The 22388-nt window shown below is 43.3% G+C and overlaps 1 protein-coding gene across 1 annotated transcript in view; it reads right to left on the reverse strand.

Moving 5' to 3' along the window:
• Positions 1-15469: 15469 nt before the first annotated feature.
• The window catches only part of SNX19 (sorting nexin 19), an 83806-nt gene continuing 76887 nt past the window's right edge, over positions 15470-22388 (reverse strand). The window contains exon 9 of the mRNA XM_077839851.1: positions 15470-15581. Within this exon, the coding sequence (XP_077695977.1) occupies positions 15503-15581 (79 nt within the window). The 3' untranslated portion in view covers positions 15470-15502. The remainder of the gene's footprint in view (positions 15582-22388) is intronic.

Raw genomic sequence — 22388 nt, forward strand, 5'->3', positions numbered from 1 at the left:
AGTGGCATAGCGATGCTGGCATAAATTTTAAGCTAGAATGATAAAAATCAACATGGCACACATTAAATGGATTAAAATCTGGCGAACTAATAGATGTAAAAATATAATTACAAATGGATTTCATCATTCTAGTGGGGGGGTCCAACAAGGATCAGTTTTCGGCCCTAGTTGATTTAATATTTGTATCGATGACCTGGAAGAAATCATAGCATCATCACTGATAAAGTTTGGAGATGACACAAAGATTGGGGAAGTGGTAAATAATGAAAAGCTTAGATCACTTGGGAAGCTGGACACAATCAAATAATATGTTTCAATATGGTCAAATGTAGGGTCATACATCTAGGAACAAAGAACGTCTGCCATATTTACAGGTTGGAAGACTTGATCCTGGGAAGCAGTTTGACTTTGAAAAAGGCTAGAGGGTCATGGTGGATAATTAGCTGAACGTGAGATCCCAGTGTGACGATGTGGCCAAAAGGCATAATGCAATCCTTGGATGTGTAAACAGGGGAATATTGAGTAGGAGTAGGGAGGTTATAGTCACTCTATATTTGGCACTGATGCAATTGCTATTGGAATACTGTGTCCAGTTCTGGTGCCCACATTTCATGAAGGATGTTGAAAAATTTGGAGAGGGTTCAGAGAAGAGCCATGAGAATGATAAAAGGATTTGAAAAAATGTGCTTTATAGTGATAGATTAAATAGATTGAGCTCCCTAGTCTATCAAAGAGAAGGTTAAGGGGCAATTTGATCACAGTCTGTAGGTATCTACATGTGGAACATAAATTCAATATTAAAAGGCTCTTCAGTCTAGCAGACAAAGGTACAACAAGCTCCAATGACTGGAAGCTGAAGCTAGACAAATTCTGACTATATAGAAGGTGCACTTTTTTAAGTCTATTGGACTTGAAGCAGGAATTAATTCAGGGAATTTCTATCCCTGCATTATATAGAAGGTCAGACTAGATTATCACAGTGGTCGCTTCTGGCCTTAAAATCTATTCATCTGTACACCTTCCTTGGTCTTTCTACAGCTCCCACCACCATGGTGTCTCAGGGCTACCAAAACACAGCATTTCCTGATGAAAGCCAGGAAATCCTGGTGCAAGATTGACAGTGTTGATCTGTCGACTCACTGCCCAGCTTCTGGGAAAGCCCAACAGAATGAGTAGAGTGAAAGTAGCAGCCATCACTTGAAATTTTCCTGGGTTAGGTGCAAAACATCTAGTTACTCACTGCATGGAATTTCCTTGGCCCAACAGTTCCGCAAATGAAACTTGTGTTTGTTTTTAATGATTTGTGTCTTCAGACGTAAAAAAATTCCATCTGTAATGAACATTTATAAAACACTTTATTTGAACCCAAATTCACTAGGTTAAATAGGTGATTAATGGGGATTTTTCTATACACATGAAAATGTATACTAGATGCTCAGGTGCCATGCTTCTGCTATGAGATCTACCCTATACTGATGAACTATATGGTTCTATAGTAACAGTATGTCCCAGTGCTAACAGCACATACAGTATATTCAGTGTGAAGCCCTTGAAACCTTGCCCCAAAACTTAAAAATCCCCACCAAACACAGAAACAAGACAGAGCTAAATATTGCAGTCAATTTTATTGGCAGATATGAAGCAGTGGGCTATCAACAATCAAGCTTGCTTTTAAACACTTTTGGATCACATAAAGAACTTACTTCATCCCCAGTCACATCTAACCCCCCACCTAAGGCCAAATGGCAGCCTCAGCCATTCCCCCTCCAAGCCCTCCTGAAAGGTCAGCCATGGTGCAATGCCAATAAAGGGCAAGTTCCACAACACCTGAGCTGAAAGATTTTTGCCACAACCCTGTCATCTTCCTCTGGATTTATGGCTGTTATTGGTGAGTGCCTGCCAGCTCCAGGTGGGACAGTCTAAGGGAATGGAGTCAGGTGGGAGGGAACTATTATTCATCATAAAACCATTAGAGTATGTAATGAACAGAGCTCTGATTTCACCCCTGCCCCGCCGAACAGCTGGTCTTCCCTGGGCATCTCCAGAATGGATGGCTAGAGGGACTGTGCTGAGTTTCACAATTTCCTTGGCAGGCATTGCCAGGCCCACATGACTTCATCTCTGTTAATGTTATTTTTCTAGAGTCAGGAATAACATGGACTTTCCATATCTTGTGGTTTTCTGGAGGGTGTGAGAAAATTCCCCTGCTATGACTTACTTACGTAGCTGCAAAACCAAGCCAGCAGTGAAGACATTGAGCAATTCTGGAGAGAGAAGACCTGCTCTGGGGATGTGACATATTGAGATTCATCAGTGTGATGCAACCAAAGGAGCACCAAACCAGCAGAAGGCATTCCTGGAACTCACTGGGCTGACCAGAGCAACACACACACATCAGCCAAGTCTAATCTTTGTAGAGGCCACACACTCAGAGTGAGTGTAAACACGGGGCAGAGGCACCACTAATTGTCCCTATCTTCCCCACTCCAAGAGTTATTTGCACCCCAGCTAGCACCTGTAGCATTTGGTGAAGAAGTGGAATATGCAGATTTCAAGGGAAGAGGAGGAAAATACCAGTGTATGCTAGAGTGTATTCCAGCCAGGAATTAGCGTGTACAGCACCTGTTGACGGCACCTTCCTTTTAGCTCACCGAGTTGAACTATAAAAGTTTGGGAAAGGGCCCCAATGTTACCATGGCCCTAGTTTAAGTGTGTAATAAGGGTGATGAGTGAAGCTCCGTTTGAGGGTTAGGGGGCATCTAAAGAATCAGATTCTTCTCTGAGCCTCCTGAAACTAGCAAACCTGGGAAGAATAGTGTTTTGGGTGGCATTTCAGTACTTTGAGTATCATTCCCTGAAAGGCAGAATTGGCAGGGGAAAAGGAGGGTGGAAGGATGGTGTTCTGGTTAAGGCACTAGCCTGGAGCTCAAAACAGCTAGGTTTGATTCCCAGCTTTGTCACAGATTCCTGTTGCACCGCCATGACCTACCTCTTCAGGCTAGCTGCTGACTCAGCTTCTCCTTCCTCAGCCTGGCTTTCCCAGGCTGGTTTGATTGCTACAGTGCCTAGGCCCTCTAGCTAAATCCAAAACAAAACCATCCACCCCAGTCTCCATCTGGTCAGAGCCCCTCTTTCCTGAGGGTCTGTCTTTTCTTCTTGGCCCCTCTGCAGCACCTTTGAGCCTCTAAGAAGCAACAGCTCCCAGGGCTGTCTCCCTTTGGGACTCCATAGGCTTCTGTCATCTTATTTCCACCCCAGGGCTAAAGTTTAGTCACATGACCTGACTGCCTTGTGATTTTGCTAATATTCTCCACCTGGGGAGACAAGTTATGTATGCCACCAGTAGAGCTGGACCCACCTGCTCCTCAAGGGCCAGTCATACTGTGACAGTGATCTTGGGCAAGTCATTTAATCTTCCTGTGTCTCAGTTTTCCATCTGTAAAATTGAGATAATGATCCTTCTTTTGTCTGTCTGATCTACTTCAACTGTAACTTTAGGACAGAGCTCATCTCTTGCCGTTCATTTGTAGAGCATCTAGCAGACATGCCAAACCCACGAGAAAAACCACAGAAACTGGGCTTGTTTTTGGCTAAATTGGCTTGTGAGTTGCTTGTTGGCTAGCTTTTGACTTGTAGCTTGTTGTTTGTTTGGCTTGTAGCTTGTTGTAGCCAGTTGCTTCTTCTTCTTCTTTTTCTTTTCTTTTTTTTTTTTTTTGATTCGCTCCCGGCAAGTAGGGGCAAGCAGGGGCAAGGTGGGGAGAGAATCAGGGGTGCACAGTGGGCCTACCACAGTCCCGGACTGCATGCTGGGGGGATCTAGTCACATAGAGTGTTGCGGTTCTTAGGGATTGGCTTGTTCTGGCCTTGTTTTGAAATGCCAGATTTTTGAAATGCCAGCTTGATTTTTGGCTTAATGTGAAAGTCAGGGTGCTTATTTACCGCATGAAAAGTTGGCAACTCTTGCACCTAATACAATGCGTTCCTATCTTTATTGAGTCCTCTAGGTGACACTGTAAAATAAGTAATAATAATAATAAAAATTGATTTAATGTTTTCATATCTCCAGGGGTTCAATTAACGGAGTGTTAGCTCATGAGATGAGTGTGGGTTTGGGATTGTTTGAAATTTTGGGCAAAGGTTTAGTTCTTATCTCACTGAAACATTTTCATCCATTGTTGCTTAGTAGCAGCACCTACTGGAAGGCCATAGGCTCTAAGATTGCCAGCTCTGCCTGTTACAACTCAGGCAGCTTCAGCTAACTCCAGAAAAAATTAAGTATGAAATTGTTTTCCCCTTCGAGGCCACATGACTCCAAAATAAACACAGCAGCTGAGCCGTGTTTCTTAGATTGTTACTACCCCATGTCCTTTCCTGCTCTGACATCAGCCAGTCTCTCATCACCACCTCTCAGTGTCCCTGTTCAGAGAAGTCAGGGCTATGCATTCACCAACCATAAGTTCATGGCACTATCTCTTGTGAAGGAAGGTCAGCCGGCAGGTTCTAGGCACCAGTAGTCCTCAGACTCAGGCAGTGGCAGTCAGCGGTATGGGTGGGCTGCCCCTAGCCTCACTGCCTTTGGAAAGAGCAGGGAGGTGGCATAAACCCTGTTATTCTTGGTCAGCTTTGCAGGATCCCAGAATGCTTGTCTTAATGGAGAAGAAGGATGGTCTCATGGTGAAGCACAGGAGATGTGGGTTCCATTTGTGACTCCACCGCTGACTTGCGATGTGTGAACTGACTTTTCAGTGTCCATCTGTAAAATGGGGACATTAATTCTCTGCCCCACAGGCAGCTCTTATGGCTTAATTCATTCATGCTTCTAAAACACTGCTCTTTGGTGGAAGGTGCTATAGAATGCAAAGTAGTGTAAATTAGAACTGGAATAACAGCACTGAGGCCAAAGGTCCCGGGAGTATACAAGGGACAGGCAACTCAAATCGATTGCCATGCAAACACCAGTGAAAAGAGACTGTGAGCAGTATTTTAGTTAGGGACAGAGGTGACCAAGTCAGAGCCTTTGCCCGAAATTCAATCCCAGTTGTGAAATACTAATTTTCCCCTCAACATTGTTTTAATTTTGCATCATTCCAGGAACAAATTTTTTAAAAACCATAAGAGAAGCTGAATTTCGTATTTCCTGCCCACTCAGAAGCAGGAAGTCCTGGAAAACTCCCTGGAGAAAGAGCTCTGTTCTCATGTCACCTCCCTCAATAATTTGCAAAGTCACAAGATTCAGACCTTCCTGGTATATATCTGAGCTTCTTCTCCAAACTCCACCAAATATTTGGAGGTTCTCCCATTGCCCATTGCAATGCAGTGATCCTGCTCCACATCTGGTTTGGGACCTATGTGAAATGCCACTCAAATGGACCTAAGCAGAGCCTGATACTTAGGACTGATTGGAAAACAGCAAACCAAAACTGCAAGAATTCACAATAAAATCCAAAAAATATTGTTTCCTTTTCTTCAGTTGAAATTTTGTTTTTGTCCAAATGTTGCTAAAAGTTAAACACATGCTTAACTGCTTCCCTGATTAAACCATAAAGTGGTCAAAACCCAGTGCTATATATAGTCCCAGCTGTATTTAGCTAACCAGAAGTCTTGCAAACCTCAGTATATGGATTGTTAGTGACCCTGGCCTGGAGTTTGGTTTTGGCTTCAGGTTTCATTCAGCCCATCATGGAATCACTCTTGATTCTGGATGTAAATGTATGTTGATTCTGCTGTTGGCGGTGTGATTAGAGCACAGGTAGACATATCCTAGCTAGTTTTGAGCTAGTCCCACTGTGGCCCAGGATCCTGAGTACATATGCAACTGGCTTCACTGGTATTGTTACTCAAGATAGATCAAAGCTAGCTCGGGTATACATGCTGCAGTCACACCTCTGAGTGCAAGTGTAGACATTCCCTTAGTTACACAACCGTTTGCAAATCTCTAATTCTCATGAGATTTCCAGACCCACATGGTTTGAACAGACACTTTAGATAAGAACCCCGAAGTCTGAGTGCTTCTCAGAATCAAAGCTAATCTCCAAATCTGTTAGGGTAGGCTCATAGCTATCCTTAAACAACTCCTATCCTGCCTTTCTCACCAAGGGGCCCAAAAGATTGCCTTTGGTTTCATGGCTCACTTGACAAACGGTTTGTTCTAAGCCCCACTGAAATCAGTGGAAAGCCTCCAGTGGACTTTGGATCAGGCCCAAAAGCAGCAGCCACCTCCAGGAACAAGTGTATGAAAAATGGGGCAAGGGGCAGAGAGACCTGATTTAAGATTATACAAGGGGAAATTGCAAAAAATTACCTAAACCTTTAGGAACATATTTATATTTTGATTTCATGTAATATTACTTCCTGGTTTCCAGCACATATTCCCTGGGCGTCCCCTATCAAATATCAGGCAGTATTAAATCACTGATCCCTGATCCCTGCAGCTCTCAGAAAAACATCTGTACTAATTTGTTGGTTTTCCTTCACATAAGGGCCAGATGAACTCCTCCAGGGCTCGGCTGAGTGAGATCGCTGACAGATGCAGAATAGAAGTGCAAAGATTTTTCCTTTATTAAAAATAAGGTTCCATTCTCCAAGTCCTTAGTTTGTAATTTGCTGTGGTGGTGAAATGACACACGGCAACCTTGATCCAACACTGTTGTGGATACAGAAACAGTATCCTTATCTAATGCTACTTTAGCATCAATGTTTACTGACAATGTTTTCCAGATTGGCATGGGAAGGACTGGCTGGGAGGTTTGGTGATGGGACACCGTGTCTTTTGCCTGGGGGTTACTGAGTTGAATCAAAAGTGTATAGTGGTTGAAGTTCATGGATGTGTGAGGACTGACTATATGGCATCGTAAGTGTTAGGAATGGGTGTCAATCCCCTTCCTTCTGGGCCCACCTTGCCAAAGTACTCACAAAATGTTGCTTCTACTGTCACAGTCAAATTCACTCCTGGTATAATGAGTTTGGCCAGTCTCTGCAGAGAAACTAAGGATTACATGTATCATGGGTATAGAACTCCTTTACTGTCTGTACATGTGACTTTCTAACACCAGGGGTGATAGATTAGGGTGGCAATGGCATGAAGGAAGCTCACACTGTCATTTCTTCTGGAACTGAGAAGAAAGGTACCACTTATAACCAGTTCTTGTTGGCGCTGTTGTGCTAGGGACATTATTGACTCTGAACTGAACTGACACCTCATGTTACCATAGGCTACTGAACAGCTTGTTAATTGGTCACAACTTGTTCAGCTAATAACTTAGGCACAGGTTCAAACCAATGGCCCTGGGATAAAAGGCACCATCATCTATCCCCAATTCCCCTAGCCATGCAGCCCAGTCAGGTGCTAAATATACATTTCATAAAAAAAAGCCCTAACTATGTCAAAAGAAAGTTATTTAGGTTCCAAAATCAAGCATGCAAAAATTAGGAAGTGCCATATTTACAGTTGCCCAGGCAACCTTAATTCTGCCCCCTGGTGTGTCCAAACTAAATGAGGGAGGGGTTCTAAGGAAAAAACCAGTATGTGATCACAATTAATGACATACGCACAAGGGGGAAGAATGAAGGTTCCATGAAAAACCATAAATGTGACATTTCCTTATATTTGAACATTTGATTTTGCAACCTAAACAACATTTTAAAACATTTTTTTAAACGTAACTTCAACGTCCTAGATTTCTTTTTTTTTTTAAAGGAAAAAGATAAAACATTCTGTTAATACATATAGCTGTAACTCTCAGCTTTCATTGAAAACAAAAGATAGAGTTTTACCTCTTATGGCTGTAGAGTAAACCTTTGAAACCTGAATTCAGTGTAACCAATGTAGTCATGTCTGCAGAGAGCCTGGAACAACATCTCTGAGAGTTGTGAATGCCCCACTCACCTCAATGAAGTGTTAACACAGGTGCTTGGTAATCATAATTTAGATGTCAACACTTAACTAAAAAGAAAAGGAGTACTTGTGACACCTTAGAAACTAACAAATTTATTTGAGCATAAGCTTTCGTGAGCTACAGCTCACTTCCTGGAAGAAAGGAGAAGGATGCCCATAATACAAAGATCCACACAATCCCACCCTAGGCTTATTTTGTGGGTAGACATTTGAAAAGCATAATTTCCTCCTCCTCAATTTTACCCTCACTAATACCATGCTGGGGTACAAAGACTCAGTGGAAGAAGCCCCCACACATCACAGCAGTCCCCTAAGATTTCCTCTGAAAACTCTCTTCCAATCACTGACTTGTTCAGCTTGTGATAGCCACATAAATACAAAGCCTACTTTTCTCTATCTTGGCAAAGGGGGGTAGGTGCTTTCAGCAGAGATGAATAATCCCCCAACCAACTCCGTAGAAGCAACGATCAATTTTCATTGGAAAAAAACCCCTCCTGAGTTGAGTAAACTCAGGGGAAGGTGGCTTCCATACACAAACAGTTCTTTAAACATCTGACGTACCCTGAAAACATTAAAAACAGAGAGATTTTTAAAAAATGTTTGGCTATTGAAAGATGGTGATGGCTGCTAAGGCAGACCATTAAAAACAACCCCACAAAACCTTTCCCCAGCCAGTAACATCTGAGGACTGTTGGCTGATGTCATCTTGAGTTTACCATAGCAACCTGAGTTCTAACGGTGTTCTTCTTGTGTCACCTCGGCGCTGAGCCCCTTGCAGGCTGCAGCAGGAGTGGGCGCTGCTTGTTCACGCACCTATGTAAACAGCCTCCTGCATGTGCATAAGCTTCCTTCTGTTTGCTCAGATTGCTGCTGATGAGGAATTGGGTGAGCGGCAAAGAAAACATGTTAGAGGCCTTGAAAGTATTCATGAGTATTACGGGCTCAGTCATCTCATGAACTAATGGGTGGCATCTTCCCAGTTGCAATTAGTGCTTAGCAGGGCTAAGCTTCATCACCTCAAGCTGTAAGCAGTGCTCCTTTTAGAGCCCCGGTATTTGGCATATCAGATTAGGATAGATCTACATTGTGCAAAAAAGAAAAAAAAAAAAAGCCAGGGCGGTGAGATTCATAGCTCAGATGGGACTCATGCTATGGGGCTAAAAACGGCAGTGTAGATATTCCCACTCAGGCTCTGAAACCTGGTGAGAGGGTTGGGTCTCAGAGCCCAAGCAGGAACATCAGCTGAGCCAGCCTCTGAGGCTCACAGTCATGGGCCTTTTTTTTTTTTTTTTTTTGCAGTGTAGATGTACCCTGAGACCACTGGTAGCCTGTTTTTTGACAGTGGCCAGTACCACGTTTGAATCCATATAAGGGACAATTAGGGAAAAACCTGCCCAAGGAGATTCCAATCTGTCCAAATTACTTATGTGCTTCCCCATTACTAAAGTATCTGAGCATCTCACAATGCACAAAGTAGGAAAATGCTGTTATTCGTGGGGCCTCGAGAGACTTGCTCAATGTCACAGAGGTAGTTCATGGCAGAACAGGTCTCTTTAGTCCCAGTCTAGTGACCTAATCATGGACCATCCATCTCACCCTCAGACTGAGTTGTTTTATGCCCTCACGCAGGGGGGTCTCTTTTCCTGATGAATTTTTTTGTCTTATCTGTTGTAACTGTGGATTTTCTCATGATCCATAGATATGTCTATTCTGTACTAATGCTCCTATTTTAGGTCTTTACTCTGCAAAGATTTACACATGAATTTAACTTCCAGCATGTGCAAAATCCCATTTACAGCTGTGTGAATAACAGATTTTCCAGTTCACTGGCAATTCAAAAAAACTGGGGAAAAAATTCATTTGGGGCTGAACCAAAAATGAACATTTTTCAACATTTGGGGGCCAACTGAAAAGTTAAAATAAAATAAAATAAAAATTATGTCAGGTCAAACAAAACATTTTTTTTAAGCAAAACAAAATATACTGAAAGTCATTTTGAAGTGAAAAAATTCAAAATGTTTCCTTTAGAAAATGTCAAAATGAAATGTTTAGCGGTTTTTGGTTTTGGTGGGCTTTCTTAGGGGTTTTTTTGGCTGAAACAATTTGGCAAAATTGACTTGAATTTGCAAAACATTTTTCGTGTCACCAACTTTGCACAAAAAAGAAGTTTCTTTCAAAAATGTTTATCTAGAGTTAGTCCCACTGAACTCACTATAAAACTCACTGGCACTACTCATATACTTAACATTAAGCATGTGTGTAAGTCTTTGAGGGATTGGGGCTTTAGATAGATTTTCACATGACTTAAGTGGAAGTTAAAATGTGTACAGGACTTGTATTGACTCTCTGCACAGGGGTTTATATCACCCAATGGGCACAACTGTCCAAATTGCATGCAAAAATAATGTGGGAATGGGATGCCTAATGGTGCTAATTTTGTTGGTTGAACTTAGACACTGCCCTTTGACACCCTTCCCCATGATGACACAAACAATAACAGTGTAGAAAAGTACCAGAAAAACAGGTTACCTGGAACACTGAGGTTGCATTCCAACCTGTGGCATTGGTCGAGCCACTGACATGCAGTATCTGTTTTCAACAAACCCCAAGTTTATAGTTGGTTAATGAGTTGAATCCTGAGCAATAAAATGTGCCATAAAATGAAAACAGAAGAGTCTTGCAGTGTCTGTGTCATTCTTTGGTCAAGGACAACTTGGAGGAACCAATTTGGGGGCCAAGGGTGTGAACTTTATTTGAAAAATCAATGTTTTAATTATAATGGGTATTTTCTCAGTCTCATGGTGGTGAGGGCAGTCATCTTGAAAAGTGACTTCATTTAGAAAACTGGCCCAAATCCCAGCAGCTGCATGTGCAAAATGGGAAATTGTAAGAGAAAACGAGTTGCTAGTCTGCTCCAGTTCTGGTTAAACCATCCTTAATAGGACTTTCTTTAAAGCTAACAAAAGGGAATTTTAGTGCCAGGTCGATGCCTGAGAGATACAGCACAAGCAGTGAAAGTCATTGGGGTTGATGGCCCTAGGTTATGTTTTCACTGCTAAAAGAGGTATGTTTCAATATCGAGATAACCATCACGAGCTAGCTATCTCAATGTAAAATCCCAGTGGAGACAAGGCACCAGTGGCTTTTACTAATCAAAGTCATAACTATATCTCCAATCTGGGGTCTATGTTCACTAGTTACATCAAATTTTGTCGACATTCATATCTAAATTCCTGAACTCAAATCCCTCCTGCTTTTGACAGAGCCTTCCTATGTGACCTTGGGCAACTCACCTAGAATATGTCTACACAGCAACAAAAGACCCGTGGCACCGATTCTTAGAGTCCAGGTCAAGAGACTGAGGCTCATGTTGTGAAGCTAAAATTAGCAGCGTAGTCTTTTGGGCCCAGACTAAGCCCAGGCTCTGAAATCTGGCAAAGTGCGAGGGCCTTGGAGCCCAGGTTCCAGCCCGAGCCCAAACATCTGCACTGCTATTTGTATCCTGCAGCTCAAGTTCTGCTAGCCTGAGACTCACTGCCATGGTTTTTTGGTTTTGTTTCTGGGTGGTTTTTTTTTTTTTTGCCATGTAGACATACCCTTAGTCTTTCAGTTCCCCATCTGTAAAATGGGGATAATTGCATTTTCTTATCTCACAGTGGTGTTGTGAGAATAAATATATTAATAATTGTGAGGTGTTCAATAGGGGCCATATAGGTCCCTGAAATAGATGTGTCCCAAATCTCAATACAACCAGTAGCTGTTCACATGAGATTTCAGCCTAAGACGGTAGAAGTTTGTGCTGATGGAGAATTTATGTGATCGGGCCAGTTTTCCACCATTTGGAGCTGAACTTTCGTAGAACAACTCTTGAAATTCCGGGACTGTGTCATCTGAAGCTAAACCCTCACCCACAAACATGGAGCTGGGACTGGCTAGGAGGAATTCTTCCTCAAACTTTCTTTTCGTTTAAAATTGTCTGGTCTGTCAGTCACCTCAGAGAAAGGGTTCACCAGGGGTTAAGGTGCTAGCCTGAGATTTGGGATATCTGGGCTCAAGTCTCTGTGCTGTCACAGACATCCTGTGTTGATACCAGAGAAACTCCACTTTGAAATCCCCAGACTTCATTTTGTATCCCTAGCTTCCATTTTGAATCAGCAAGAGTCACTCTACCATTAAATGGAAGCTGCAGGCCACATACCACTAAATATAGAATTGGCGGGAAAACCAAATTGGCGGGAAAAAGGTGGCAAACAATAATGATTCAGCAGAGCATAACATTGAGGTAAATAACGGTCACAAGTCTAAAAACAGAACTGGCAGTCGGCAAAAAGAAGATAATCAAGCAGGATGATTTTGTCATGTGTCTAAAAATAGAACTGAACAATGGTATAAAGGTCAGTGTGTCAGCTGAGGGGACAAAGCTGAGGAGACGAGAAAGGAAAGAAGGTTCCGAGAGCGCGCGCAGGAGAGTCAGTGCTGGGACGCGAAGTCGCCAGAGTGAGGCTGTCAGACAAAGTTAGAGCTATAATTATAGCATAGTATCGTGCTAGTGTATAAAGGCGAGTGGGGGGTTAATAAAGATGAATGCGTGTGTTGTGTTGAGTGTGAGAGGAATTTATATCTCAGACCCAAAAAACATCTAAGACTGGCCATCTGAAGCGAGGCGCATCCCTTAGCATCGCTTCAAACTGTAAGGCAATACGGGTCGGGGTGCTCTGGTGGTACGTGACTTGTGGTTTAGATTGTTGTTGTGTCTTGTTTGCACCAATAAAAGGGTGCCTTGTTGGAAAGAACATTGTTTGTGGCAATCATTTATTGGAAGGCTGTATCCGTGTCCTCCAGGGATTTCCTTAGCCACCCTGGAGACCCACACCTTTGGAGCACAGATTGGTTATAACAGGTTGGCACCATCTAAATACCGTAGATAGATAGGCCATGCTAAGGACCTAAGATACATAGAGTTTAGCCCAACTAGAGCATGACTCTAAATCAAGATTTAAGCATGGGGCACAAGGGTGCGTGTAAACAGCAAGGGGAGGACTTCCTGCATACATGACGCAAACAGCTGTTAGCTCTAGGCAGCAGCTGTCCTCCAGAGCACATTGACTGATGGAGCCCCTCTCTGAGATGTCAGCTTTTGCTAGTGTTTTAGGAAAGATAAGTCACTAATGACCACAGTTGAAATGGGTTTTGGCAGGAAGAAAACACCAAGGTCCTTTATAAAAAGTTGCTCTTTATCTGTCAGAGTAGCAGAGCCAGTTGTTAATTTTTTTTTCATACTATACTTTGTCTCATGGGTAGGTTTGGGGAACTATTTTCCAAGCATGACTAGATCCTGCAGCGTCAGGGGCTGCTACATGTTGGACTGCAAGCTGAAGGCACTTACGCATTGACAGCCATCAACTCACATGCAAAACCCCATCCTTCCCACCATGCTAGTGTGCCTCAAATCCTGACTTAGAGGGACCCCTTTGGTCTCTATGACCTCTCTGCCTACACTGTCAAATTGCGAGCAGTCAGTATGATGCACTTTGAGATATGGCCAGACTGAGATCCTTGACTTATTTCACACAGGCTACCAAATTATAACCACCATGAGTGATCAGCGTGGCAGGATTTGAACTGGTTGACCTGGAAGTGAAGGAATTTATTGCCTGCTCCCTAGCCAGCCTCGCTATATCAGAAAGTGCTGATTGGCTAGGTTGTGGTGGCATAGTCCAGCAGACAGGTTAGAAGCAAAAGACCTGTGTTCTGTTCCTGGGTCTGTGGTATGACCTCAGGCAAGTAATTCATTTCTGTCTGCCATCCCATCTTGCTTACATAGACTGTAACCTCTTCACTGCAGGGGCTTGTCTTTTATTATCTGTTTTTATAGGGCCTATCACAACAGGGGAACAATTTTGTGCTACTGTAATACGAAAAACAATCCTACAAAAAAGCTTTACAAAAAGATAGCACCTTGAGTGGTCTGCCTCTGTGAGTGATTTGAGACCGATTGATAAAGGTGTCATAATTAAGACAGTGTAATATAGCGTGGCTGGAGCAGGGAAATCTCTTCCAGTGATTTCCTGTGTGATCTTGGATAAATCACGCCATTCTGTGCCTCAGTTTCTCCATCTGTAAAAAGGGGATGTTGATACTATCCTAGCAGAGTGGTGAGAAATAATTAGTGCTGTAAAGTGCATTGAGAGATGCGGTTGACAGGTGCTGTATAAATGCGAAGTATATTATATTATTATATTATTCTCCCAGCTTTTTTGCCAAAATATGCCTTGGACAGAAAAGATCCAGACACCAAATGGGCTATTAAGTGGGGATGTTTGACAGTAGTTCAGCTAAGTAAAGACATGAAATAATAAATAATAATGATAAAAATAAAGTAACAATACTTAGCATTTAAATGGTGGTGTGCATCTTCAAAGCACTTTATAAACATTAATTACACTGAAAAAATCAACAACAGCTGCACGTAGGACAGATTCATGATTCATTTAGAAATAATAAAAGAGGAAAACACAAACGATATAGACAGGATTACAAGAATATTCATCCTAGCTCATACCATCTAGTGTCATATCCTGTCTCCCACCATGGCCAGATACTTGAGAAGAAGAATAAATAACAATACGTAGGATTTATATAGTGCTTTTTTCCCATGGATCTTAAAGCACTTTGCAAATCTGAGCACCATGTCCCCCAGTTTACAGATGGGGAAACTGAGGTGCGGACAGGTGAAGTGACTTGTCTGTGGTCACACACCAAGTTAATTGCAGAGTCGAGATTCTGAGTCCAGTGTTCTAAGATTAAGGTTGATATTGCTTCCAAATTTTTATTTTAGCTGGTACAAATGCAGATAATATTCTTATTACTCATATTATTGTTTATTATTTCTAGTGCACTGATGTTTTTGAGCCACGGTGTTAGGCACTGCACGAACACACATCTATTAATCCTCTTTGAACCTTCCTATCGTATCAGCCTTGGTAATACCTTATAGCAATGAGTTCCCTAAATAATCATGTGGCAAGCAAGAAAACGTATTTCCTTTTATCAGTTTTAAACTTGGTGCCTTTTAATTTCATTGCACATCCCGCTTGTCTTGTGAAGAGGAAGGCTAGGTAGCAGCACCCCTCTGACCTTCTTTACACTTTTTGTAACATTACAGATCTATTTCATTTCCCTTCAGAGCAACAGGAACCCTATGTGGTCCAGGTGTGATATCAAGTGACAAACAAGCCTCCTGCCTCGGCTAGACAGAGAACATGTCCAGGAACATCCCAGGGAAAAGGTATTGTTTCCACAATCTGAACATTGACTGACTTCTCATCTTATTACTCCCTTATTGTTTATTATTTCTAGCGCAGTGATGTCTTTGAGCCATGGTGTTAGGCGCTGCACGAACACACATCTACGAATCCTTTTTGAACCCTCCTATCATATCTGCCGTGGTAAAACCTTATAGCAATGAGTTCCCTAAATAATTACGTAGCATTTAAGAAAAGGTATTTCCTTTTATTGGTTTTAAACTTGCTGCCTTTTAATTTCATTGCATAAATATTTAAATAGAAAAAAAAAGCCTTTCTTCATGAGCATCAAAACTCACAACATTCAAAATCCCTCCGGAGTTTTAGTTTCATGTTTGTGCAGTATATGCTGTGGACCATCCTGTGACACATCAGCAGACACCCTGAGGAATCCCAAAATTACAGTTAAAATGAAACTTCCAGTACCTTCAGTGTGAGATACTCAGCCAGTGCTTTGAAATGTAGAAAGTGACCTGTTTGAAAGCATTATCCTGTGGGTACCTTGTTTATCACTGCTTGCGGCTCAGATTTGGCTTCCATCACAAGTGCACAGTGAGCTTGGTGGTGGCACCGGTAGGGCCTAGTGGGTATTTGTCTGGTTCACAACACAGCCATTCATTATTTATCATTATCTATGTTTCAGCAGTGCCCAAAATGTGCTAGGTTTTGTAGCAACATACAGTCCCTACCCGCAACAGCTTATGTCTAAGATGCACATAACATAGCCCAACAGCTTAAGAATATTTCTACTGCCAAGGGTGTCTCAGAACTGGATTGAGTTGAGCTGATAACGCACTGCAGACAACTGACGACAGGACCAACAGGAGGTGTTGTGGGTATGGGCACAAAGGAAACATTTTCAAAAGTGCCTAAGTGACTTAGGTGAAGATCTCAAAGGTATTTGGGCTCCTTGATTTCAGTGGAAATTAGGAGACTAAATACCTTTGGGGAACTGTGCCTTAAATGCTTTTGAAAATAGGAGTTAAGCTCCTAAATTTCTTAGCTGCTGTTGAAAACTTTCCCCAAGTTGTGTAAAGCCCAGGATTGAGGGTCATGAGCTGAGCTTCAGGGATGTGTCCAGGGCTGGAGCAGCTTGGAGCATTCCACATCAGGACTGAGGGGCCTTGACAGAGCTGTGGTGGAGGGGCCCAAGGCTGGAACAGCAGAGGTCAAGGCAGGTGCACCTGGAAAGGTGTGTGTGAGGCCTACGTGTGGAACAGCAAGGACTTGCTACAAGTCAACAGTGGAGTCAATGGACAGAGCTGGGGTGGGAGGCAGCTAATGCTGGAACATGAAAGTTTCCAGGTCAGGTGTGAGATCTATTCGCAGAGGTTTAGCACCGCTGTAACCGGGAACCTGCAGGTCAAGTCTGAGGTACGTTGGCACAGCAGTGTGGGAGCAGAGTGCTGCAATGAGAGGGGGGAGCTGCTCCATGCATCATCAAAACTTGGGTGGGGGCGCGGGAAGCTCTCAAAGCACCTGCTCACACTATGCCTGGCTCTAGTCAGCGCTGTCAGTCTCGCACCTAAATAAAATAAATAAAGTTTATCCCATCCAAGTCTCTTTCACTCTCTCTTCCCCCCCTCCCCCGCCCCCTCTGAGCTCATACATGGCTCAGACTCCAGGACAGCTGCCTGGTTGCCAAGTCCCCCCGGCTCACTCTGCGCCGAAGCACGGAGCAACTCGATCGGGATGATAACTGGGCCAGCTGTTAGAAATCATTTCAGGACCGAAAACAATTAAAGCGAAGCAGAGGTATAAATAACGGAAAGCCCTTTGCTCCTTTTCCTTGAATGTCCATTGCAGTCTCCCCATTACAACTATCCTCCAATCACCGTGGAGACATCGGCAAAAATTGCAGATCATTAAAAGGAATTATTGTAAATGGCTCAGGACTGAGACATGGATTATTATTATTTTTTACCCTAGACTATTTTGAATGTAACTCAGGTCAACAGCAATGATCTTGATCCTGCATGGGATCCCATGGCTTCAGTGAAATCTTTCTGAAGTCCAGGGTCTCTGTGATGGTGAGAGGGTCCCATTTCAGGATTGCAACATGGGGTCATGATGGGAGGTTTCTGTGCTTCATTGCAAATGCATGGAAGTGACGCAATTCAGTAAATAATCTGTGAAATTTTGCAAGCTTTTGACTCAAAAGGAGAATCATTTCTAGGTGAAAAAACACTCATTTTGGATTTAAAAAGTTACTTCCCCCGGCAGCAAAATCCACAAATCCTTAATCCGTAAGCATACCAGTTCATTCAGACAAGGGTACATTTGCACACCACATGTGACAGTGAATTCTCTGGGTTTCCATGCAAAGCAGGCAGTTTTGCAATCGTTTCTTGCTGAACCAAATCTCTGGGGTGCCAAATGGCCCTAAACAAACTCACAAATATTTTAAACAACGTTCACAAAAAATGATTTCCCCTCCCTTTTCTGCTCAGCCCCAGCAGAGAAAAGGCTGCTGCCATCTGAAGGCTACTTATTGACTTAAGTGAAATGAATTGCTGAGTTCTTGGGTCACTTTCCCTGTGGACAAGCTTCCAAGCACACACACCTCAACTGCATCTGCCGCTAACTAGTTATTTAGTCTTGTTACCTTGTTGACTGTCTCTGCAGAAGGGCCAAGGGTTGTATGGACCTTGTAGACTGATCTCCACTTACCCCAGCCCTAGAAGTGATCTGTTCAGGCATATAGCGTGGAAGTACTGTACATCCTGTACTGGGAAAATTCTGTGAATAAACAGAGGTCTTAATTCTCCAGGGTTCTGACACCTTTCACTGGAGTTAATTTTACACCAAAATATAAAAAGAAAAAAAGAAGCTGATAGTGACTTTTAGACTCTGAGGCTCTGGAAAAATATTATTCAGTCAAAGTCAAACGTGAGCCTCCCTTTATTTTGAACTTCAATAGCATTGCCTGTCTCCGAGTGCTTCACTAGCTATTTGCAAAGTCTCCCAACCACCTCTCTGTACACACACACACTCAGTGCAGCAGTGTCAGAGACAGGAATAGAATCAAAAAAACCTCTTATACTCATGTCATAGAATATCAGGGTTGGAAGAGACCTCAGGAGGTCATCTAGTCCAACCCCCTGCTCAAAGCAGGACCAACCCCAACTTAATCATCTCAGCCAGGGCTTTGTCATCCCCTTGCTCTAGACAGCTCTTATGTTGGAGCCAGTTGGAATGACTAGCTCCAGGCACAGCAAAAGATGGGGTGGGGGGAATCAAGGTAATCAACCACTATCTTTTGAGATTCATGGTCAAATCTGATGGAGCAGGGATAGAATTTCCCCCTTTTCTGTTCTGTGCATTGTGATAGGATATGGCAGCCTTCCTTATATTGATTTCCCTGGGCAGCAGGGATGGTGCATCTCGCCCCGTGTACCAGGCATTCTAGACAGCACCCATGTATTTAATGTTCAGTTCATTAGCCTTCTCCCCCTCCCATCTACAATATGAGCAGCACAAGCAGGAAAAGACTTATTAACCAGAATTATGGAAGTAGATTACAGGTGAATCAAAGTCTGAACCATTTATCTAGCTCTTTCCTTGACCCTTGGGTCTTTGGGTAAGATGGGACCTGCCTCTGACCCAATACTTGGTTTCTGTTTTGCAAAGCAAAAAACCCTAAGAAGGGCCTTGCAAAGCCCACACCATCCCCACTTGGCTCAGTTGCAGCCTGGATCCCACTGTGCATTGGCAGATGACAACTATCCCTCGGTCTCCCATATCCCCGCAAAGCAGCCGTTTGGTGAACCCTGGATTTGGAGAAAGGAATGTTCACACCCTTCCCACTTCTGTCCATGTCAGCCATTGAGATTTGACTCTCGGGGCTCCATTCTCCTCTTGCCCTGCTTTAAATCGGGAGGAATGCCACTGAGGTCAGCAGTTATAGCGCTGTAGAAGTGACATAAGTAATAGGAGAATCAGATCCTCGGTTTGGAGCAGAATACAAGTCTCAGGGGGAGGGCAAAGGCCTGTCCGTGTGTATCGTGTCAGAAGTAGGCCCTGAAGGTGCCATAAAAGCTGATGACAACGGAGTGGGATGGTGTGGGAAGCAGTGGATGGCAGCAGAGCTCGGCAGGGTAAGAAGTTAATTTCTTCTCAGCGTATCACCTTACGGCTGTCTCACACTGTTAGTGCTGGGCCTTCCCATTCTCACAGCCCCTCCATCTGCAGCAGGATGCCTGAGGCAGAGCTGGGCCTGCAGCTGATTTCAATTTAAACACATCATTGGGGGGTAGTATTATTGTTCCACTTGCTCGTGCACTCTCTCTCTCTCTCTTTATTTCTTTCAGTTTTCTTGCTGGCCAAGGTTTCTTGTAAGGCCTGTTTCCATGGTAACCCTACTCTACTCCCCCCTTGCCCACCCTAGAGTCATGCTGAAAGATCTCAGTAGAAACACACTGGGTCAGTTGTGTGTCCCATCAGGGGTGACTAGGAGGAGCCCCAGCAACCTGCTCTGTGCTTTCGTATCGGCACATCTGTTCCTTGCTGGGGAGCTGCAAAGATTTGTATTTTTGCATCCATGATGGGGGATAATTTTGGATGAGAATAAAAGAAATGTCTATGGAGACTCTAGTGACAGTGTGCCCAACCCTGATTGAACTGCGCACTCTGAGCCCACAGGCCCCTTTCCCTCTGCTGAACTGCAGGTCCAGTCCCCACGGACCCATTCTCCACTGGTCTCTCGGTCTCCTCAGTCCCTGCTTCTTGACTAGTTTCTCTCTTTCTTCTCTTCCCTTCGAGAGGTAGCTCAGCTCCTTCCCATGCTGGAAGAGAGAAGAGCTCTCCTAAGGTTACCAGTGGCCCATGTCAAGGAGCATGAGGTTTAGTCACTATTGTATTTATTAAACTTTACCAGGAGCCCTGTCAAGGTTCCTCCCCCACTCTGAACTCTAGGGTACAGATGTGGGGACCTGCATGAAAAACCTCCTAAGCTTATCTTTACCAGCTTAGGTCAAAAACTTCCCCAAGGTACAAAATATTCCCCCCGTTGTCCTTGGACTGGCCGCTACCACCACCAAACTAATACTGGTTACTGGGGAAGAGCTGTTTGGACGCGTCCTTCCCCCCAAAATACTTCCCAAAACCTTGCACCCCACTTCCTGGACAAGGTTTGGTAAAAAGCCTCACCAATTTGCCTAGGTGACTACAGACCCAGACCCTTGGATCTTAAGAACAATGAACAATCCTCCCAACACTTGCACCCCCCCTTTCCTGGGAAATGTTGGATAAAAAGCCTCACCAATTTGCATAGGTGACCACAGACCCAAACCTTGGATCTGAGAACAATGAAAAAGCATTCAGTTTTCTTACAAGAAGACTTTTAATAAAAATAGAAGTAAATAGAAATAAAGAAATCCCCCCTGTAAAATCAGGATGGTAGATATCTTACAGGGTAATTAGATTCAAAAACATAGAGAACCCCTCTAGGCAAAACCTTAAGTTACAAAAAAGATACACAGACAGAAATAGTTATTCTATTCAGCACAATTCTTTTCTCAGCCATTTAAAGAAATCATAATCTAACACATACCTAGCTAGATTACTTACTAAAAGTTCTAAGACTCCATTCCTGGTCTATCCCTGGCAAAGACCAGCATACAGACAGACACAGACCCTTTGTTTCTCTCCCTCCTCCCAGCTTTTGAAAGTATCTTGTCTCCTCATTGGTCATTTTGGTCAGGTGCCAGCGAGGTTACCTTTAGCTTCTTAACCCTTTACAGGTGAGAGGAGCTTTCCCCTGGCCAGGAGGGATTTCAAAGGGGTTTACCCTTCCCTTTATATTTATGACAAGCCCTCACGGTATACTTCACCATCTGTGCGCTTTCTTCCTTTGCAACAGAACATCTCGTGTAACTATATTTATGTCAGCTGGCACCCGTGAGCCATAGAAATGAAACAAAATAAAAGCAAATTGATATTAAAACCATCCCACAATACTATCCATTTGAACAACCCATAACTACAGAACAGAGGCCTTGCCTGGTTGGATCAGACCAGTGGTCCATCCAGTCCAGTATCTTCTCCACATCAGTTCAGTGACAGTCTCATCTCGTGAAGACACGCATCCCTTCTAAAAATAGGATATAATTTTATCTAATGAACTGTGAATGTTCTAATGAGCCATATAAATATCCAGACCTTTTTCTGAGGCTTATTAAACTCTTGGCCTCAATGATACTTTGTGCCTGTGAGGTCTACAGTGTAATTATGTATGTATTAAAAAGAAACCTGATTGCTTCATGGATAATTTACAGGCGGATAAAGGGGTTAAATTCAAAACTCACCCAGAGCTATTTGAGATTCTTAGATAAAAAGTGCTAGGAGAGAGAAAAGATATTTATTATGATCTGACTCAACCTTTCTTCCATCATTTATTTTGTCTCCTGTCCTACAGAACTTGCTCTTTTTCGGGAAGAGAGGGAGGGAGGCTTAAGAGGAAAGGCAGGATGGTCGAGCACTTAAGGCACTACTAGCCTATGGCTTAGGAGACCCTGATTCAAATTCCTGCTCTAACTCTGATTTCTTAGGTGACACTGGGCAAATCTCTTAGGCCCAGATACTCAAATGGATTTCGGCTCCAATTGAAATCAATGGGAGTTAGGACCCCTAAAGACCTTTGAGGTTCTGGGCCTTAGTCTGTGTGTGTCTCATAACAGCACTTCTGATAACACTTCTGTGAGCAAAGGAATACTTTAAAAGTAGTGCTCAGGTACTTCAGTAATTGGTGCTATATAAGTAACAGAGAGAGATTGCTTAGGCCCCTTGCAGGCTATCTCCTGGTGCATAGGGCAGCCTTGCTGTGTGATCAGAAGGATGCAATAACATAGAACGACCCAAACAACCCTGTATTCATCGAGGCTTCCTCCTTGGTAACTGTATTTTCCTATTCTTTCATTCCTTTGTCCTTTCTCCATCTCTACAGTGTGTGTGTGAGGCTCAGGGCAGGTGCCCAGGCTGGTGTAGAACAGCATGCCCCCAGGGACTCCGATTCCTGGACAATGGAAGGCAGAAGGAAATGGGTGCTGCTCTGGGCTGATGGGGAAGTACTGCTGTGGTGGCTCATGCGATTCAGAAGAATCCTGTCAACACATCCCAGAGTCAGTGCGAATGCATGAGCCCTGCTTGTCTGAGATTGGAAGAAATGCTGAGGGGAGGAAGAGCTGTGTTTT

Source organism: Eretmochelys imbricata, chromosome 22 (genome assembly GCF_965152235.1).
Source record: "Eretmochelys imbricata isolate rEreImb1 chromosome 22, rEreImb1.hap1, whole genome shotgun sequence".
Taxonomy (NCBI): domain Eukaryota; kingdom Metazoa; phylum Chordata; order Testudines; family Cheloniidae; genus Eretmochelys; species Eretmochelys imbricata.